Source organism: Falco cherrug, chromosome 1, assembly GCF_023634085.1.
Source record: "Falco cherrug isolate bFalChe1 chromosome 1, bFalChe1.pri, whole genome shotgun sequence".
NCBI lineage: Eukaryota > Metazoa > Chordata > Aves > Falconiformes > Falconidae > Falco > Falco cherrug.
In genome coordinates, this window is record NC_073697.1 from 119,943,305 (window position 1) to 119,964,929 (window position 21,625).

Genomic DNA, 21,625 nt, shown 5'->3' on the forward strand with positions numbered 1-21,625 from the left:
AAGGTTGAACTTTAATTGTGGCTTTAAATGAATTTAAACCTCTTGAAAAAGCTGCAGGTTGAAGTAGAGATTTGAGAGGAGAAAAAGTGCCTTGCTGCAGGGGCAGCTGGTTTAGCAGGCTGGAGTCCAGGGTTTGGGGTGTCTGTGGAGAGGCTGGAGCTTGGCTGCCTTCTTGCAGGATTAAAATTGGGTGAGGAGCTGCAGCTGCTGCTGGGAAGGGTCTTTATTTCAGCTGGAAAACTGAAATGGCTGCTGAGGCCATCTTCCTCCTCTGCTGGTCTGCAACAGTGCTGCCTGGTTGCTTCTCCTCCACCACTTTAACTCATAAGAGAAATTAGTTTTTGGAGCTGTTGCTTGGTGTTTCTTTTGAGGAGAAGTAAGTGGGGAAAAGCTGCGGGAAAATACAACACTTTCCCCTCACTAGTCCTCTTAGTTTTGAGTTAAAATGCATTCACGGTCCTGGGATGAAGAGGAGTGCCTCCAATGTGGTAGTTTCAGTCTTGGTTTTTAATTTAATGTGATTTCATGGCCTGTCTTGAAAGGCATTATTAACAAGGTAGGGTGTGAATTCAATGTGAAGGCACTAGGAGCAACTCTGCCAACAGCAGCAATGTGCATTGTGATGATGTGGTCATAGTCCTGGCCTAGCTGTCTGGTTTGATTATTTTTTTTTTTAAACTGCTGCTGCTTTTTCCTTCAGAGGCAGCTTACCTCTTGAGGTGGAGGAAATTATATGTGGTCCCAGAGAGGGATTTGTCACACTCAGCATACGCTCCACTGACACTGCCTCTGTTATGGCAGAGTTGAAATGCCGGAAGGTAAAAGTCCTGTCACACCAAGCACCGATAGTCAAGAACAAGAACCTAAAATGACTCATGGTTATAGGGTGGTAAGTGAGTGGGAGAGACCTCACAAACACATCTCGAGCACCCTTCAGGTATTTGGAGAGCTGAGAACTTGCTGACGTCTACCCTTGTGGACCTTGAAAGGCTGGTTTCCTGTGCTGTGGGGGAGAGCTTTGGAGGAGAAAGGATGAGCTCCATGTTGTTGGGTTACAGATGGTCAAGTCTGTCTGATGTTCCTGAATTCTTGGGGACTGCAGCACTGCAAGCGTTAACTGGAGCAAGTCAGGTATTTATATTGCAATCATGCCCAAAAGGCCAGAACTGGCTATCCAGGATGGGAGTTGCTGTGTCAGACACATAGTAAGACATAATGACCCTCTGGGCTTCCAGCCTCTACTGCTTGGGGAAAGGGGGAGGAAAAAAGAAACCCCAGGTGTCCGTATTCAAACCAACAAATGTGCAGAAGCTGCTGTGTGCTGGTGGGCAAGGCAGGAGGCACTCAGCACCACGAGGTGAGCTTGTGCTGCTGAACCCTGCTGGCACAGCCCTCCTCTACCAGCTGAGCTACCTCCTGGAGCTGGTGAAGATGAGATGCATAGGGGGTGTCACTGGCAGGGGCTGCAAAGCCAGACTGGGGAGCACCTCAGCTGTGGGCTGGAGGCCCTGTGAGAAGCAGGGTGGCCAAACCTCAGCATCTCACAGCTGTATTTGTTAAACCTGATGGAAATGGCCTTTTTCTGCCCAGCCTTTGTGTGAAGCCCTAGTTTCTGGGGAGAGCTAAAACTTGGTTATGGCATCCAACAGGAGCTCTACTCTCTCCTCTAATGACTCACTGATATGGCTATCAGCTCATTACTGTGTGCTACTCTGCCTGAACAGAGAGTTAATTTGCTCATAGCAGGCACTACTAGTTTGCATCCCTTATCCACTTTGTTATCGATGTAACTGCACCCAGCTGCAAATTAATTGGCTGCTGCTTCATTGGCCCAGAGCAAATTGCTTGCAGATGCATCATAAATTCATAGATGGTAGACTAGATTGGTGGGGTGCTGGGTGTCCTCTACATCTCTCTGTATCAAACTGATTCACTTCTAGCACTCGGAGGGAGGGAGGTGTGCTCCAGAGCAAAGTCATCACAGCCCTGGGTGCCTACAGCCTTGGTCAGGGAGCTTGAGGAGAGGTGAAAATAGGAAGAGCATGGTTCTGGGTAACCTTTGAAGTTAACAGCTCTTTGTGGAAGTAGGTTAGTGTCATTTGTCACCTCTTCCCTGCTGCAAGCAGTTGGGGTCTGTGACACAGAGAGATGCTGTGGGTTGGAGTGAGCCCTGCAGGCAGGGCAGAGCTGGGAGCGAGCTGTGGTCAGTCAGTCTGTTGCAGCAAGGGTCTCAGTGTGGCTGGGCTTGAAGTACTTTAGCCTGCAGATGCAGGCTGGTTCTTCAACTGTTTTTTTTCACCCAGCACAAGCACAGCATAAGTATTCCTTCTTTTCACGGCATTGAAGAAAGTCTAACATCAATGATCTTAAATTTATGATACGTTGAAAGCTCAAGGCTAAGGGAGCAGGAATTAATATCCTTGAGACCTGTCTAGTTCTGCCTCTTCTGACACCTCCTAATTTTCCATGTAAATTGGCTTATGGATCTTTGGCTCAAAGGCTGTGTTGTGTGCTGCGGGAATCTGGCGTGTCTGCTAGGAAATTATCCAGCGTAATGGCAGGGTTGTAATTGTGCTGTAGCTATTCAGATCTGCCTCCCTTGTGTGGACGCCCTATCTGTGACTATGAATAATCACTGCATTTATAGCAGTTTAGCGTGCATTTCTGGTTTGTTAAATACCGTACACCAGTATGTGACAGGCCCGTGTGTGCACAGTTGTGCTCGTAATAAAACATTATGTTTAATTCTTGCATTATATTGATTCAACTGTGCATGAGCAGCAGGGATAGTTCTTATGCACACACCTAAAAGAATAAACTCAGGCTTCAGCTCATTCACGTAAATTCACCCAGAATTTTGCAGGAAGTAAATAAAGATGTGAGCACAGCTGCAAGGAAATCAGTTCAAAAGGTATTGATTAACTAGATTCGGGATCTGTTACTGTACAGCAGTACAGACTGAAGTCTGTTTCTGACTTCACAGAAAATCAAATGTGGGGGTTGCCTTTTAAAACTAATTGTATAATAGTGAAAAAAGCTGTGCAATTCATTCAATCAGCTGAAATTCATTCAGCTTTTAAATTAAAAAAGGTCTGTTGACTAACCGTGCTTTAAGTGCTGCCAATTTGAGGGCTGTGTAGCACAATGAGAACTTGTCTGTCCACACAAATACAATAAATAAAAACAAGGTACGAAAAGAGCCAGCATCCCTTTGCACTATGAGTTTGAAACTAGAAAATTCCCTCCATTTGCACACAGCAATGCTCCTTACCTTTAAGGCCTGAGCTGAAGGTAGGAACCATAGTAACATCCATAATAAAACCCCAGAAGAAAGAGAAGTTTTGCTGAAAAAGTGTTCCTGTTTTTACCTTCAAGGTGGTTATGGAAGCAAACTTATGTAAACCTGGAGGCAGAGCCAGGTCTGTGCCAGCCCTGGTGGCTGTGCCTCTGACAGATACTCGGGGGTCACTGCTGCCCCTTTCTCAGATGCCAGTCTGCTCAGCAGGCTGCTGGGGTGGGCTCAGGCTCAGCCCAACAAAGCCTAGCAGTTGCTTTCAGGTAGATGTGTATGAAGGCAGGGACCTTTCCTAAGTCCAGAACTGAAAATTAAGTCTTTACTCATTCCAATCACCCAATATCCCAGCAGAGATGCTCTGAGCTCCAGGTTCTTCCTGACCAGTTAAAATATTTTTTGTCTGTCAGGGAGGAAGATGGAAACATGCAGACCAGAAGCTTTTGCAGGCTTAGGAAGGACCTTTCATTGTTGTGTTAGATAGTTATGCTGCCAGCGTCCCCTTGCTGATGCTGAATGCCGCTTTGCACTTTACTGTTTTATTTTGCTTCCTGTACAGGGTGTTTTGGCAACAGCGTGGCTGGGACATGGCCAGGGAGGGGAGCCTGAACAGGTGCTGAAGGGATATTTTTAACTCCCTATGCCAGCTAAACAGCAGTATGATAAGCAGTAGCCTTACAAGGACCCAAAATTAACTGTCCTGACAGAGTTACTAACAAGGCAAATAAGACTGCAATAGATTTTGGTAAAACTCACCTCTGGTTTTAATTAGCTCAACAATGTTATTTTCAAAGTCTGCTTGAAAGACTTGAAATTGACATTTTCCTCCATGGGAGAAAGTAGGAGGAACTAACTTTTGGATGTGGTCTATTTAAAAAGAGCAAACCCCAAAGAAATTCTTTCTTTCTTTCATAAAGATTGTTTCCCTTTGGCTACCCTTCCCTCAGTTCATGCTGGAATTGTCAGCCTGAGTGTCCAGTGCCCATTGCTCTTTCTGGAGCTTAAAACGAGTCCCCTGGGGTGCTGCTGGTTTCTTTTGAGTATTTCCTCTCCCAAAGTGGCACAGATGGTGCCAACTGGCCTCTTTGCCAATTCCTTAGAGCTTCTTGCATCTCTGTCCCTTCCCAGTACCTGTATCATCACCCTTGGTCATGGATCTTTTTGATTGAAGATATCTGGCTTCTAGTTATTTGTCCAGTTGACACACTCGTCGTTGTGGTGTCCTGACGTTGGAGGCTGGTGAAAACCTTTCCTGGGAGCCTAAAAGGAAACTTCTAAGTAGAAGCCCAGGGGGATAAAGTCAGGTCAGGAGTGAAAAGGAGGAAAGAAATTTATGCCAAACTACTGAGATGGTTTTATCTTTTGTTATCATCCAGGGCGAAGCCTCTGAAGTGCCATCAGATTAAAAAGCCAGAGTGTGTGTGTGCATCTGTAGTTTTCCTTTGTGGACAAACACTGCTAGACAGCCTGCTGGAGGGGTTGCTGCTTCATTTTGCAGTCTGTGGAGCAAATGTGTAAATACTCCAGGGTGAACAAATCACAGGGGAACAGTCAGGATCTGATGGGTCTTGCTGGAATATATCGCCACCATCATGAGCACCAGTTGCTTCAACTGTAGAAATGGGGATAAATTCATTTTTGTCCCCTCTGCAAGTTATGGGCATGGAGTTATTAATGTTCATAACATGGGCCAGTGTCACAGAAGCATCACTGAAGACAATTTTCCAAGATTCAATATAGTATAGCATCTCCTAATCAATACTCATTCCCACTCCCTCTTCTCCCAACCAGCTGCAACTCAAGTAAGGCTCTTTTCCCCCCCCCCCCCCCCCCCGAGGTGTCTGCTGTTCACACTAACGCATCCTGAAATACAGCCATTGACACAAAGTCAAATGTGATGTGAAGCAGCAGGATGGGGTAATGTAAGCTACTTGCAGAGCCACCACTGCCAGCTGTGTCCTTGTTATGTGTGACACTGTCCGAGTGCACACAGATGTCTTGCAGGTCACTGAGTGACTCCCACTTTCAGACAGCAGTTTTTCTTTTGGGAGTTAATAAAAGCATCAAGTTATAAAAGTTCCTATTTGGATTTTGTGAGGACCAAATCTGGTTTAGCCTTTCTTTTTTTCTGTTTCTTCATCCTTTCATTTGGTTAAAAGGAACATATATTTCAAAAATTTTTTTTAGTCTTCCTATTGTCCTTTTTGCTCCATATTTCTCAAAGCTTCATTTACCCTGAGATGTATCGGCTTTGCCCTTTCACGATTCAGGCTGGTTTGATTGAAAGGCTAACAGCAAGCTGAGTTTTATTTCCTGGTGCCCTGTTCTGCAGGAGCCAGGTCTTGGCCTCGCATCACCACCAGTGCCATCCCCAGATTCCTCCTCTGTGCAGTGCTTTCCAAGCCAAACCCAGTTTAGATAGTACTGCCCTTTTCCAGGTCATCATCAAGGTGAGGAAGCAGAGTAAAGGAACTGCAGAATTTGCTTAAAACTTGGTTGATGTCCTCCGCAGTTATCCCATTCTTGTTGATGGGGGGGTGAGATAGGGAAGTTTTCTCCAGCTGTGGTGTGTCTTTTCCAAAATGAGACACATCTTCGAAGCTTCCTTTGTAAATGAGTTGACAAGCACCACCCAAGAGCGTCTTGCAAGGGGAGAAATGGGATGTGGATTTTCTGTTTGTGACTCTGAACCCTGGTGGGGTATCCCAATACAATTGAACCCACTGCTCTTTCGAAGGGAGCTGCAAGAAGAGTGTCTATCGATAAATCCCATTTCTCCAGAGCCTGTAGTAGCTGGACTGTGCCCTGCTGCTTTCTGTCCTGAGATAGCTGTGTTCTGGGGAATGTGTGTGCAGATAAATTAGATTCTGTTGAGGTCTTTTTACAGAAAATATGTTCTAAACTGTGAACTGCTGCTTAAATAGGAACTTTGTGAACTGCCTGTGTTGTCTTTGAGGATTTCCACTGCACTTAGAATATCGTTGTGGTTTAACCCCAGCTGGCAACAAAGTACCACACAGCTGCTCCCTCCCTTGATGGGGTAGGGAGGAGAACTGGGGAAAAAGGTAAAACTTGTGGATTGAGATAAGAAACAATTTAATAATTGAAATAAAATGATGTATAATAATAATAACAACAATTACGATGAAAAGGAGAGAGAGAGAGGGAAAGAGAAATAAAATCCAAAAGGAAAAAAGAAAAACAAGTGATGTACAAGTTGCTAACTGCATGCTGATGGATGCCCAGCCAGTCCTCAAACAGCAACTAGCAGGTCCTGGCCAACTACCTCAGTTTATATATTCAGCATGACGTTCTGTGGTGTGGAATATCCCTTTGGTTGGTTCAGGTCAGCTGTCCTGGCTGTGTCCCCTCCCAATTCCTTGTGCCCCTCCAGCTTTCTTGTTGGCAAGGCCTAAGAAACTGAAGTCCTTTACTTCATACAAACACTACCTGGCAACAACTAAAACCATCTGTGTGTTATCAACATTATTCTCATACCAAATCCAAAGCACAGCATTGTACCAGCTAGTGAAAAGAAAACAGCTCTATCTCAGCCAAACACCTAACGCAGCAGCAAAAGGGGTGAAGAATTCCTACAAGGACCTGGTACTCCTGTGGCATTTTTTGAGTCCCTTCACTGCACAAACAGTCAGATACAGAATTTAAAATTTGGGCTTCTGCACTGAGCTGTCACAATCTCAATTTGTTAGTGTTGATGGTTCCTCTTTTAAAGAAGAGATTAAACACTCCTGACAGATCTAATGTATTGCAGCTTGTTACTGGTTGCAGAAGTTTGTTTTCTGCTAGTAATTCTGTAAGTCGGCTGCATGTCACTTAGCCAGTCTCACACTTGCCTGAAGCAACAGTCTCACTGCTGGGCCATCTCTCCCAGCCCATGGGATGTATCTGATATCTTTGCAGCTATTGGAATAAGCACATTTTAAAGAATTAGTACAATGAGGTGATTTGGGGAGATTAAAGAAATAGAGGTTATGTCCTGTTTCTAATACATCAAGGCTCAGCTGATCTGCCTGGTCCCTGATGCTGGCAGGCTCATCAGGGCTGCGGCTTTTATTCGTCACTTGTAATGCTGCAGACAAATGTTTCTGGTAACTTTGTCTTTTGTTGAATCACCCACTCCTCTTTTCTGGTTCCCTTTCCTGTACTAAAGGACAGAGTCAAGATAAGCGGTTGCTTTTCCTAGCAGCCCTGTAGATCTTATCTGAGATGACAGCCAAAACTTTCCAAGAATAAAATGGTCATCATTATTCTCCTGTCTCTAGCCATCATCTGAGTTTTGGGTTGTTATACTTGTAAACTATTTGGAATTATTAGACTCAAGGAACTCGAGAACAGCAACATGTCAGCTTTCCTTCCTGGCAGCTCGTTTTGGTGGTGAAATTAGAGCCCTGACATGTCAAGCTCCACTCTTGGGCAGCCACAGAAGAAGCTTTTGGCATGACTCAGGCTTTGTTTTGCTTGGCTTTTCTCTAATCCCATGTCGCTAATTTCAGTGAGGCAGTGGTGTGAGCGAAAGCAGACTCTGGATTTCCTCCTGAGGCCAAGCAGTGAAGGGGGTCTGAGGCTGCATCTGCAACTGGCCTGCTTCCTTCTGTGATCATGGACTGTTCAGCACCTGCAGTTACCTGATGAGTATTAACCTCTTGGATGCATGTGTACAACATGTAGGGTGCTGTCCCATTTTGGAAGGGATTAAATACCTGTGTGAACGTGGGTGCTGAGGCTGGGTGGTACTCGCATCCTTTGGAGGGCCAGTTTCATCCCAGAGCATGTTTAGCTGTTCGAGGCAGTTTCCGGGTTAACAGTTGTTCTAGGAGTGAGTTAGACTATGGGTGTGCAGAGGGGAGAGATGACATGGACACACAGCAGAGCACTTAGTGTCTGGTCCGCAGCTGCCCCATGTCTGCTCCACAGTGATGTACATCACAGCTTCTGCATCTAGATCCTACTTTATTCTTTCAAGTCTTTGCTCTCCAAGCACAGATGGTAACTCATAAAGTTTCATGATTGTCTAAGTTGGGAATTATTGCTGCTAAAGAAACTTCTAGAGGCTTAAGGAAACTAAAGCAGCCAGAAGGAAAAGGGCAGACAGCCACGGAACAAGGGACTGAGTCTACCTGCCAGGCCTGTCTGGAAATTGTTGTAAAGAAATAAACAGATGGTGACGTAAACTGGGCCAAGTCTCAATGCAGCCAGCTCAGTGCAGCCTTGATTTGAGACTACAGTGGTGTTCTCCCGCATCTGCATCTGCATCTGCATACCAGCACTTCTGCTATGTGCTTTAGCCAAACCTGGAGATGACAAAATAGCAGGGTATCAACAGGGGAGCTCTGATCCATTCCTAGCAAGCCTGACCTTGGACATGATGCCACATGGACAGGAAAGATGATAAATTAGGCCACTGGTGTGGAGATATGGACTGTGAGTGGCTCGCATGTTAGCTAGTGGCTGGGATATGGATGCTCCCAGAGCACTTTTTTGGGTGATGGAATCCCCACTGGAGCTCTATAGACCTGACAGCAGAGGGGCTTGGTAGGGTCTGCTAGCCTGAATGTGAACGCACACCCTGAGGGAGTATGGCTGTACCCATGGGATCTAGTGTAGGAAGGCAAGGGAGGTGGAGAAATGCCCATCCAGCTTCCAGCAGCCTTGGGAAAGGCTCCCATTTGTGCTCCTCACCATGACAGCGTGTGATGCTTTCTGACCCCGAAGGACTGCCTGTTGTCCCTGCAAAGGGGGTCTTGGTTTTCTGTGTGCACATTTCTTTGCTTGAAATTTGGTTGGCACTGGGGTCACAGGGAAGAGGAGCTGGGCTTCGACTCCAAAGGAGTTTGAAGATAAATAAAGGTGCCTTCACGGGCACGTAGGTCCTTATGCTGCTTCTTCTAAGAACCAACTACCCAGACCAGTCTCTTCTCCCATCCTATAGCCTTCAGCATACCAGGAGATCTAGTAGGACCAGAGGTAGAGCCAAAACCTGACTGTACTCAGCATAGCCCTTTTCCTAACTGCATACAAAAGCTGGTCTGCTCCCCTTCCCTTGAAAACCAGGAGTAATTAGCTATGCTGCCACAATACGATGAACAGCAGGCTGGGTTTGCTGGGTAGAGCCTCCCTGAGCACACAGGAGACATCCTAATTACCCTGATTGGGCCATTATGATGCAGGGCTGGTGGGGAGATGCTGGAATGTCGTTTTGCTTTTTTTTTTTACCCTGTGTCTGAGAGTGTCTGGAAAAGAGGGGGGAGATCTCATTAAAATCCCCCCAAGAAAGACACATAATTTATTTCACACTGAACAATTGATGTTTCCCATGCTGCAGAAGGACTGAATATTAATTCCAGTAAATGGGTCTCTTCTCATTGAGCTGCCAGTGTTTGTGTTCTTAAACCTAGAGATTGTGTCAGTACTGGCTGGGGGCTGCAGTTTGGCACAAGGTGTCTCAGCCCAGTAGCAAATGTTTATGTGCTTTCTTCAGTGGCAGCAGTTGGCTGGGGAAAAGTATCTGGACTTGAATAAAAGCAAAAGACAGGCAACTTATTCTTACTCTGAGAGGTGACATTTTCCTCTCTCTGTTTTTTTTTTTTTTTTTCTTCTGAAGCAGTTTCCATGTTGATAACATGATGATTTTACCTTGCCAGAGCACTTGGAGGCCAAAGTTGGGGATTATGATCTAGAAGGTTGCAGTAGCTTGACCTTTAAAAAGAAAAAAGGAGGAGGGGGAATTAAATCCCCAAAATACTTTGGGCAAGTTGAAATCCAAAGTCTTCATTTAGAAGCAGACAGGAAGGAGGACAGAGGGAACCCTGATATGAACAGTCTGCTCCCTTCAAAACCTGTTTCCATTTCTCAGTGGGGGCTGCTGGAGAAGGTGCACCTCCAAGAACCATCCTCCTCATGAAATAAGTCAATAAAACCTTTAAGAAGTGATAAGTTCACCTGCCATTTCCATCACCACACTTGTCCCTATGGAGTGCTCTATGCCAAAATGTTAGTGTTTGGCTTGCTGTGGTCAAGCCCGTGGGAGAAAGAGGACCATGTCCCCGAGCCTGCAGTGGGATGTGGGTGTGAGAAGCATTGCTCCTGGATGAGGCAGGAGTCATCTTGCTGTGGCTGCCTAAGGAGAACTCTGCTTTCTCCTGTGAAGTGTCTGGTGGAGCAGGGCATGGCAGCCTGGTATTGCCAAGCTGTTGTGCTTCCAGGAACATGTGTAGGAAGATAATCATAAGAGCTCCTTCAGACTTAGCAAAGGCTACTTAATAATAACCACACACTAGAATAATTAAAATTATTATAAAATGTCACTGACTTTCAGCCTCCCTACCCTGCAAGTGGAAACCTGCAGGGGACAGAAGAGCACGGGTTGGAGGGAAGGGCTGACTCATCTGCTGACTTAATTTTAAGTGGAAGAAATAAGGTTTAAGGCCTAAACTAAAACCTGTGTGTGTCATTGTTTGACTGACGCTCAGAAAAGTCACTGCCCCAGAGGTGTTTCTGTGGAGCCAGACCCTGCAGATCTCCTTTTCTCATGTGGTGCCAGACGATGACGCAGTCAGTACCTGGGGTAAAGCCTGCTCCCCGTTGTGCTAAAACCCCACTGACCGCTGTGGTAATAAACTCAAACTCACCCTGGTGTGATGGATGGAACTTGGCTCTCACTTGCAGGGGACTAACCCTGTGTGGACCTGCAGGATGGGGCCTTGAGCCTTCAGTGGTGCTTGAGCTGTTCAGCTGCTGTGCCTGGGGAGGGCAATGCTGGCATAGTCTGACCTGGCTTTGGAGGAGGAATCCTTCATACAGAGGCTTGACCCTAGGGAGCACAGAAATTACTCCAGCAGCATTTAGAGATGGTGAAAGGTACTGAGCTGACAACCCTGGAGGCTTTTCTAACATGCTTGCCCTCAGCACGCACAGAACTGCTTATGAAAGCACCGCTCTGTGCACCATCACATCTCATACTGACGTATGCCACTTCTCAAGTGTGACTTTGCAGTTGTTGAAGCGCAGCTCTAGCCTTCAGAAGCCAGTGCCGCGGCTCTCCCATGAGTTAGACTGGGAGATCAGGAGGGATGATTTCCATAGCAAACACAACTGTACTGGTGGAAAGATGCTGTGAGGTGAACTACTGTTGGGTCCTGTGCAATCATAGCAGCTGTTTTCCAAATGGCGTGTGGGTAGGGCATGAAGGCTCTAAAAGCAGCTGTTCTCTCTCGTGCCCTCTCGCAATTGGGGTCTACATCTCTTAGCAAAGGTTTTCCCTCCAGTGGTGCAGTGAGTTCCCTGTTTGAATGCTGCTCTGTAAATACAGCTCCAAAATACATTTTCCGTTGCCTGGAGGCACTGAAGGGCCCTGGTCTGCCAGAGGAGCATTCCAGTGGGAGATGGGGCTGTAGATGAGGCATCCCTCCCCTTTTACTTCTCTACTGTTGATGAGACTTTCCTGTGTGCTGCCCCCTCCCCAGCCCCACAGCAGGGATGGAGCAAGTGGAAAGGCTTCAGGGGAGTATGAGAGTTTGGTGATGTTGCTTCACTAATGGGAGGTGAGTAAGAAAGGGCATTGCTGTGTGGTCCCTGCATCTGGCAGGAGTAATGCAAAGCAAGTGCGCTGGGAACATATCTGTACCTGCCACATGGCTCCTCTCCCACCAGTGAGTCTGTTGAATGAAATGTGTCCAATTAGCAGCCCAGGAGGACTGATGAAACACTATTAGTCAGGTTCTGGCTGTGTCCCAGGGGCCAGTGAGTCACCCTATTTCCCCCCACCCCACAGCCTGCTCTGCTCGCTCTCCATCACAGCTGTGGTTTGCTCCTGAGCAGGTTTACCTGTGCAGAGATTTCAGGTGGAGAAGGATGTCCCCAGCCCACTGCCTAGCAGGGCTTTGGGGACCTCAGCTCCAGCTTGTCATTAGGGCTGGCTTGGCAGAGCTGTGGCTGTGGGGAAGGCAGGGGTATATTTTACTGCCTAGTGTGGACACAGGGATGCGGATAGTGGAAAAGAGGTCACTGAGAAGGGTGAGCCAAGGACTGAATCCTGCAGCAACCAGTCAAGGAGGGCTCTCTCACTAGCTGGGAAAGTAGGAGTAAAAGTAACTGGACCATCTGCCCCTTGTGTGAGTTTATCAAGAGCAGAGCTGTGACATGTGGCTTCAGTCGCACCTCTAAGGACAAGAAGTGGAAGAGGAGGAGGGGGTGGAAAGTGAACCCATCTGTCTTCCTGCTGTCTGACAAGGCAGCTTGCGAATGCACAGAAAAAGTGTTGGCAAAAAGAGTCAAGGAAATTTGTCTCATCCAGGGTAGCAGGCTGTTGATCTGAACAACTAGATTTAATAATTTTTTTCTATCACCCTTTGGTTTTGAGAGTATTTTTTTCCCCTGGTTATTTAGCTGGATTTCCCTTAGTTCCTCTCAAGCAAGAGAGACAATGGGCTGCGTATGGGGGGCAGGACTGCAGGGAAACACGCTGCATTATCTCCGTGCCCTTCTCACCACACCTTTCAGACAGACCTCGCAGCACTTCAGGCTGCCTGTCTCTGTGCAAGTAGCTGTGTCCTTTTCTACTTAGCAATGCCTTTTATTCAGGCTCTGCCATTAGTAATGGAGGCACTGAGATGCGGGGATCACATAATAAATGCAAAGAGCAGAAGAAACAAAGAGGTAGAGCTGAACACAGACCAGAATGTCAACAGACTCTCCGACTTAACAAAGTTGGCTCTGAAAAATAGGGAGAAGGGGTAGGGTGCTTGGAGTAGATCACATCAAGGTGCACAGAGACTGTTTAACTACTAGAAGGCCTTGCCTTACCCACTAGGTAAGGGGACACCTCTGAAGGCCTTTGAGCAAAAGGTTTGTCTTTAAAGGAGAGGCTTTTTTTCATCTTGCCTTGTGCTTTGGGCTGATTAGGAGAAGGTGGAAAAAAGCTGTGTGCTATCTGTGTTCTTTGCTAGTTTGCTTGCTGACTGTACCTCTCTTCTCAGCCTCCCAGCTTATCCACAAGTATCCACATCCTTGTCTTCCCAAGGTGTGTTTGCCACAACTTTTACGGATGTACATGGGAAGGGAGGGACCCTACAGCTGGTATTTCGACATCTGGACTAGGAAATCCTTTGAGGACAGGCAGGAGGAACATGAGAGAACCATGAGCCTTTGCAGGGTGGTGGGAAAGGACAGATGCTGCTGGGATACTGACTAAATGGGAAGCCTTGTCTTACATGACTTTCCACCTTACATAGATGCCATCTAAAAGGACTTTGGCTTGGGAAGGTGCCCATGTAAATACATGTGACTTCAGTGTGATGAGAACTGGAAAGGGTCTACCTATAAAGACCCTTTTGAGTGTTGCTCAGCTGGTGTTGGCATCTCTTTTTGGTGAGACCATGGTTTTTAGCACATGGCTTGGCCACACTGGGTCAGGCAAACTCACTTCAGGTAGGAAGAGGCTAGTTCAGCCATAAACACCTTTACTGTGTAAGTAAGATAATCTCTTCAATGTGCTGCTCTCTGAGAGCCCTGACAATGTAATCTGTTTTAATTTCGCTTATGCTTTCCTCCTTGCTGGCATTAAAGGAGGGGGAAAAACCCCACCCAACCATTCCCACCGCTTTTCACCAAGAAGCATGCCAGTCCTCTCCTTAACTTCCTTATGGGAGAAAGGTAACACAATAGCTTCCCTTGTCCTGAGAGCAAATCTGCCTTGGCACAGCACACATCTTCCTCAACCTTTGCTCCTGAGCCCTTTGGGGAGAGTACTGACCAAAGAGCAAAGCAGCTCCATGAATAACAGCAGGTGAAAATTCCTGGCAGTTAAAATGGGGCTAAGATTTTAAAGTCATAAAGCTTGAAAGCTGCGTATGTGTCTGGCTTTATTGACCAGGGAAACAGGGACAAAAAACTGACAAGATATCCTACAGTCCCAGTGTGGATGTGCTACTGTGGTGGGTGTCGGTTGACAGAGCCTGGGATGAAATACAGAGAAACCCTGTTATGAAGTTTGTTCAATGACACGAAAAGCAACGAATGGCGTCTGATGGTGTCAGGACACCCGCCTGCTTTAGTTGCCAGAGGTGAGTGAATTGTGTGTTCTCTACAGGGTGTAGACTGAAGCATCGGTTGTACTTAAATACCTCTGAGTGTCGTGTTGTGTGCATTAGGTGCACCTGTAAGTGTGCATGTGGCTTAGAAAGTCCTGTGCAGGTGACACAGTTTTGCTGTGTAAGGGTGAATTTCTGTTCTGGGTATATTGTGGGTAGCTGGTGGCATGAAACCATAAGTACGGTAACAAATTCTTTTGTGCTGTTTGATGTTTTTAATTCTTTTTTATGTTAAATTCATCTACAGTAACCAGTTTCTCCATGTTTGACAAAGTGTTGAACAATGCCTGCGCGTTCCCTTGGGAGCCCTGCACAGGCTATCAGTATAATCCCCCGCGTTTAGCTGATCTGTGCTGTCTTTTCTCTAGTCTTCGTAATGAGCAAAGTTATTCCCTAGCCTCTGACTGTTAAAGCTGCATATACAAAACACAGACATTTAATTTTCCCTTTTAACTTTGAAAACATTTGTTATTTTTGAGGGAGCTGCATGAGCAACTCTGCTTCCTCTGAGCTGCCTTTTCACAGCTGCTCACTCCACAGACCTCTGCACATTGTGGTTTTTAGTAATGTTTTAAACCCTCCACCTGGGATTCCCCAATAGCCATGCAGAATGTGAGGCACAAGAGCAGCGTGAGGAACCAGCAGCATGAAAATCTGCTCATTGGCATGAAAAGCCACAAACCCGGTGTTAGCACTGGCAGTTCTGAGAATTGTTTGCAATCCCTTAAAGCAGTGCAATTGCTATCTGCCTGCTTTTGCTTGAAATATTTAGGATTAGCATCAAAATTAGCCAGTTCTTGAAAACTTCTTGGTTGCCAAACAATACAGCCCACTGAAGGAAGATGGGTCTGCACCAAAAGACCAAGCAACAGACCTAGGTGAGAATTCTGGCCCCAAGATCTCTGCTGTTTGCTTCTAGGATATAGGCCCAGCCGTCAAAGTTTGCAGGTCAGTTTTTTAATCAAAACTAAATATATGACATCGTGTTTCAAAAGTTCAAGTTTTGAATGAAGAAGGTCAATATTGATATGCTGCTTAAAAGCCGTGGTCAGACCAAGATGCCAGGAATCATTGGGCAGTGTTGCTGATAAAGGTTTTACGCTTTCAGGGTGAACATTCCCCCATGAAATCCTCTTTCTGTCCTTTCTCTCTTTTCCATTCATCTTCTTTGGGGGCCCAGTGTCTTATGTGATAGAGTCCTCCCATGCAGGAGTGGAAAGAAGCAGCAGCACGCAGCATGTCACAGGCCAAGGGTGGTGCAGGAGCAGAGCCCTACAATGAAAAAGGGAGGCACCTGGACTCTTGGAGGTGGAAACTTGTCGTTCATATGCTTCACCAAGAATTGCCTGAAGCTGCTGCTTTTCCATTGACTTACAGATCTGAAGGCTTTCTGCTATGGACACTTCAGAGTGCCCTAGTGAACAGCCACAGTTATGGGCAGTGAACGTGGGGAGAAGTCCTCCAGAAACTGAGTCTGATGGGTGGATTCTGGTGCCAGTTTCAGACACACGCTGGCTTCTGTCATGCTGTTGTTGTTGATGGAGCTGCTGTTGTGACATGGCTCTCTTGCAGGGCGGATGGCCACTAAGAACTGGCGCTTGAAGGTCTCACTGAGGGCAATGTAGAGGAAGGGATTGAGGCAACTGTTGGCATAGCCCAAGCTAATGGCAAAATTGTAGGCATAAAAGAAGGCCATGGATGGTGTGTCGATGCCAAGGTGAACCAGCTGGAGGATGTAGAAGGGAGCCCAGCAAATGAAAAAGGCGGAGCAGATAGCAACGGCCATGCGGGTGACTTTCTTCGTACGTACCCGGAGGCTCCTTTGGGGCAACGGGACCACAGTGGTGGCCATGTGCTGGAGGATCTTAAAATAGACCACACAGATCACAATCAATGGCACAGCAAATGCCAGCATGAACTGATAGAGGGTGAACCAGTAGATATCAGTCTCTGGGTTGGGAAGCAAGAGAGCACAGCGGACAGTCCCATCCTCCAGAGGCATAAGACCTGCATACATCCACACAGGAATGATGGTCAGGAAGGAGAGGAGCCACACCAAGCAGATAACTAGAGCTGCAACACATGGGGTCCGGACATAGGTAGATTTTAGAGGGTAGACAGTTGCCAGGTAACGATCCAGTGTCATCACTGTAAGGATGTTGGTGCTGGTGATCTGGCTGTTTGTGTCCAGGGCGGTGATGATGGTGCATAGGGGAGCTCCAAAGTACCACGAGCCATTTCCTAGGAGCTGGTGGATAAGGAAGGGCATGCCCAAGAGGAAAAGGAGGTCCACAATGGAGAGGTTGAAGATGAAAATGTCAGGCACAGTCTGTTTGCATCTCAGCTTCTTCTTCTTGATGATAGTGTAGATGACAATGAGGTTCCCAACAATGCCCAGGAAACAGATGATGCTGAAGAGACTTGGCATGATCACGTTGGTGTATGGTGCTGGCTTCTCTGCTACTGCCAAAACAAACCAAAACAGTGAGCGCAACCTGGAGGCAACCTCTTTACACCTCTGTGTGTTTGTCCTGCCATGCAGCTGGATCCCCCTCAAAGATGTAGCTTGGAAGGATGTTTAAGATCCTCTGCAATACTTGCAGAAGCTTAGCTGGGGATTGACACTTCCTTCTCTGCCATTCAGTATCTGCAGCACACCACCCAAATCTGGCTGTGTTTAGGCATCTTTCCTCAGCTCTCCTGGTATACTTCTGTCCTGCTTTTAAACTCCCCAGCTCTTTTTTGGGGGACTAAAATCAGGCTGGTGTGCCTCTGCACTCACCTGTGCCTGACTGAGTTGATAGTAACTTTTCTTCCAGGGACTGCTGGGTGTCCAGCCATTTTTGAGGCAAGTCTGTGAGGTACCCAGTGCTTTGCACATCCAAGGAGTAAAGCCTCCACATGGGTGCCAAAATCTGGATGTAGTCAATGCCCAAGCTGTTGTCAAAAAGCTTCAGCCTGTTTGTTGGGTGGTTTATCTATTGTACCGTATGAGACATAGAGTTCATTGACCATGCAGGCAGATAACTAATGCTTATCTATATTGTGAGATCTGGGACTGTACCCTGGCTGGGCCCCAGCTCTCTTGTCAGGGTTAAGCCAGAGCATGCACTCCTTTCCATCTTCCTTCTCTGCCCCACTCCCTTTCTCTAGGGTTTTGGGGTTTTTTTTCCTAGAAAGAAATCCAGGTGTATGGCCAGACAGGGATTTGGGAGTATGTTTCAGAGTGGCCCTTCAACAAGGAATGCCCTAGTTCTACAAGGAGAAAAACATGGCTTAAAGCTGCTGTGTCTGAGTTCTGGATGTAGGTGGATTTCCAAGGCAGAATTCTTGCCTGATAACGCTTAGTTTATCAGCACTGATGCTTGACTGCTGCTTTTCGGGGTGTGAGGCCCAAACATAAGCAAATTCATGTTTGCCTTGTCCCTAACATGGGTTTAAAATCACATTTTGAAGCCACAAGCTCTCAGCACCAACCAACAGGGATTTCCGCTCTTGAACACAGAAGGTGGTGTCTAAGGCACTGATCGCAGTGCTCTCTGTTCTGCAAGACTGACACGTGCAGTGTGTGATGGAGTTTGAAATAGCCCTTCTCAGCTGAGGCAAATCTCATTTCATCTCATTACTTCTCTCCTATGGGACCTGGTGGTTTTGTTGGGTTTTGTTGGTTTTTGTTTTTTTTTTTCTAGGGGAAGGTTTTGTGCGAGTTATTTGTGTGGCTGTTACACATGAGCCAAGACTGCATGTGTCTTTCATTGAACTGCAGATGATTCAATGTGCTGTTAATTGGAAATGCTTTCAGTCACTGTACTGTTCCTTCTCCTTAGAAGCCTATACCTGTAGGAGAAGCCTCCTCCAACAGAACCTAGGGAAATCTTGAAAATGAAATGAAGTGAAATGACAGATGCTTAAAGGTGTTGTTTCTGCCAAAGTGGTGCCTATATGCTGAGGTGGTATTTGCTGACTTTGACCCCTAAAATTCTTGAGTACAAACTTCTCAAAACCAAAGATTTACTCTGGTGTGAAAGAGAAGCTTGACTGAATTGGCAAGATAGCTGGGGCTACATTGCTGGCCTGGTCTGTGACTAGAAAAATGTGTGCCATATCAACTGTATGTAATATTTCAGTGCTCTTAGAAGTGGGACATGGTGAGCTGCCACTGCCTCAGTCCTTCTGGCATTAGGAAGCAGTCAGCTAGGGCATAAGCAAGGCCAAGGTCAGAATCTATGAAGTGGTTGCTGCGCCATTTTATTGGAAAGCCTCTGTGCAGATGACAGAAAGCAGCCCATGAGGCACAGGAGAACTGGCAGGAGCCTGAAGGCAAAAGCCAGGCTTGGTTGATAGGAAAAAAAAGCCTGATCCAGGCCATTCATGGGGGCTTAAATGGTCCCTATTCCTCCTGGCTGCTCACTAATCCAAGGAAATGCCCCATGTTACATAGCTTTGGTAAGTAAGATATTGTCATCAGCACCCTATTCTTCAGCATCCAACCTGTGCATCCTCTGAACATTGAAACAGATCTCACACCTCCTTAATGCTTGGAGATGGCAGACTTGAAATTGGAAGGGAACGACTGTGGTTCTGCTGTTCTGCATGTAGCTGTTATGATTTCTGCTCTCCTCTCTTTTAGCCCCAAATTTTGTTACGAATGTAGCGGGAATTGATTGTACAAGTGAAATGTAAATGCCACTTGGTTAGCTGGAAATTGGGACAAAATGTCCTTTTCCTGTACTATAATCAATGCAGTGTTCATGGTGATCCTGTAACATTTGGAATGAGCTGAGCTGGCCTTAAAGCAGAATGTGTGCAAGCCCAAAGGCTTTGTGTGAAATGTAATCTGTGTAGTGTTGTAGCATCTTTCCTGCTGTTGGTATTTGTACAAGTGGGACTTTCAAGCGTTATTAGCTGGAAGCTAGTGTGATGCTATAGTTTTTGTGTGTATTATAGGCTGGAGTCAGAAGTGCATGAGTGTCAAAGTTATCCAAAGTTCTCTTATCTCAAGCTGAAAGAGGCTTTAGAAATCATTGAATCTGGATTTTCAGTGCTGATTCTGTGCGCTTTCAAGTGGCTGTATTTTGTTTACTGAAACAGGTACTTCAGGCATTGATTTGTTCTTGCTTGTAGATCTGTGGCTGCCCTCTAACTCCTTTTGAAAGTCCCAAAGGGGACTGCACTATGTGAACTGAATGAGGTCTGGCCTAATTTATTCTTTTTTTTCCCCTCTAAGGTGAATGCTGTCCTCAGCCATGCCCAGATACAAAAGAAACTACATCTTTACTGCATTTCAGGAGGAAGCAGAGTTATAAAGGACATACTGGTGCAGAGGGGGACAAAGACCACATATAAAACACCTTCTGTTGAAGAGTTTCACCCACTTGTACCGTGGAGAGTTAGCCTGCCTGACCCCAAACTATTGCTTTGGGAACAGCGGCAGCATGGAGAAAACAGGAGGGTGACGAGGGTCACCGCTTCCCTCCCCAGCGATGTCTCCTGTTCCCTGCGCCTTGCTCCCCTCCCTGTCTAGCTGGGCTGGGTCATCTCTGCAGCTAAGACCAGCGGGCTGCTGGAGTTAGCGCTGTCTCACAGCCAGACGGCAGCGGGTCGCTCCGAGCTGCTGGTGGCGGCGGTGGCGCGGCGGTGGCGGGCGGGGCGCGGGGCCTGTCCCGCCGCCCGGGGCGCGGAGCTGTCCGCCCTCGGGTGCTGAATGCGGCCCGGTGCGGGAGGGGGTGCCGGGGGGGCGGCGTCCCCGCGCTCAGCCTCCACGGGGTACCCGCAACCCTGCTGTCAGCAGGAGGGCACAAGGGGCTTGTGCCGTCGGATCCCCCCCCGCAAAGCTCTCCGCGCCCCCCGCCCAGCCCCGCGGCCCCGCCGGGGAGGTGCGCCCCCGCCCCCGCAGCCCCCCTCACCTGAGCCGTTCCGAGCCTCCGGCGCGGAGAAGTTGCGGGAGGAATTGGCGACGGCCATGGCAGCGAGTCCCGGTGGCAGGGACGGAGAAAGTTGGGCAAGTTCCCTCGGTGGATCAGCGGCGGCGATCAAGCGGCCCCCCCTCTCCGCCTTTCCCCGGCGGGGCGGCCGGGCAGAGCGTGCGGGAGGCAGGAGCCCCTTTGCAGCGGCGAGCAGAGGCTGCGGCTAGGCTATGCTCCGCTCGCCCACCCCCGCCCCGCCGAGCCCCGAGCACCTGCTGACATCAAAGAGCAGCTGACTCCGCCAGCCTCGTCGGCTGAGAGCATCCCCCCACCGCCGTCGGGTGGGAGGGAATGCCGGTGCTGAGTGGGACCGGGGCGGCTGCCCTCCCTTAGCCGGGCAGGGAGGAGGGTGGGAGGGGGCCGGGGGCTGGGTAGGGCTGCGGCGAGCGCCCCTTCACATCACTTCCCCTTGCCGCCCCCGAAGGGATGGCTAGGATCTGCGCCCTCCTAATCACAGCTAGCCTGCTCTCGCTATCGTCACTAGGAGAGGAGTATCAGTAGCTCTGATTTGCCTTCAGTTTGCCTTTCAAGTAGCTCTGCTCTCCTGCCTTTAGTGTGTGGTCTCCTCCCTTGCAGAGTCACATGCACTTTTCATCTCCAGTCCCCCACTAGTAAGGCTGGGGAATGTCAAGGCACCAAATTACTCACTGAAAACTGTTGCTTTGACTCTCTGATCCCTCTAATTCCAACCTGAGACAGTTCACTTGTAATTAATTCTCTGCTGTTTTCTGCTGTTTCACATCTTGCCACAGCTCATTTGCTTCCTAGCTCCAGAAATTAACTCTATTGCTAACTTGAATTTATTTGTGGTTTTTCCCCCCCGCCCTTAAAATACTAGGCAAGAACCAACCCACCTAGGTTTTGAGAAGCTGCTTTGCTTTTTGTCTTGCCAAAGCAGTAGCCTGTTCTTTTCTGTGGCTTTGAGCTGCTGATGTTGTTCTTCCTGCTTATTGTTTACATGAGTTGGGTCCCTCCATTATGGTTTAATAAATCACATGTTACCAGGGCAAAAGGATCATTCTGTACCTCTGAGCATTTCCTGGGCTGAAAAAGCATGATATCGCGTCAGAAGTCTGTGAGAAAACCAGCAGCAACAGGCAGCTTTTTCTCTGTGGTATGGTGCAGCGTAGAGGATTGGGTTTGCTTTATAAAAATTACGTCTGGCTGTCTGCAAATCTCCCTTGCTTCTGTCTCTTTCTCTGTAGTAACAAAGGCTGGCATCCACTGTAGGTGCCATTTTTTGGAGCTTTATAGGTCTG

At 47.6% G+C, this 21,625-nt stretch overlaps 1 protein-coding gene across 1 annotated transcript; it reads right to left on the minus strand.

Annotated features, from left to right (window-relative positions):
- Positions 1-15,813: 15,813 nt before the first annotated feature.
- On the minus strand, positions 15,814-20,369 carry LOC102048745 (melanin-concentrating hormone receptor 1-like). The gene is made up of 2 exons (XM_055700918.1): positions 20,307-20,369; positions 15,814-16,863 (listed from the first exon to the last, which is right to left on the minus strand). Exons 1-2 carry the CDS (start codon positions 20,362-20,364, stop codon positions 15,815-15,817), a joined length of 1,107 nt encoding a protein of 368 aa, XP_055556893.1. The 5' UTR covers positions 20,365-20,369; the 3' UTR covers position 15,814.
- Between the last annotated feature and the right edge of the window lie 1,256 nt (positions 20,370-21,625).

What these genes read in the sequence shown, in the direction of transcription:
- LOC102048745 (XM_055700918.1), bottom strand. Translation starts at nt 20,364, where the DNA reads ATGGCCGTCGCCAATTCCTCCCGCAACTTCTCCGCGCCGGAGGCTCGG. An exon ending in GGAGGCTCGGAACGGCTCAG is followed by an intron (nt 16,864 to 20,306) that starts GTGAGGGGGGCT and finishes TTGTTTTGGCAG; the next exon opens with TAGCAGAGAAGCCAGCACCA.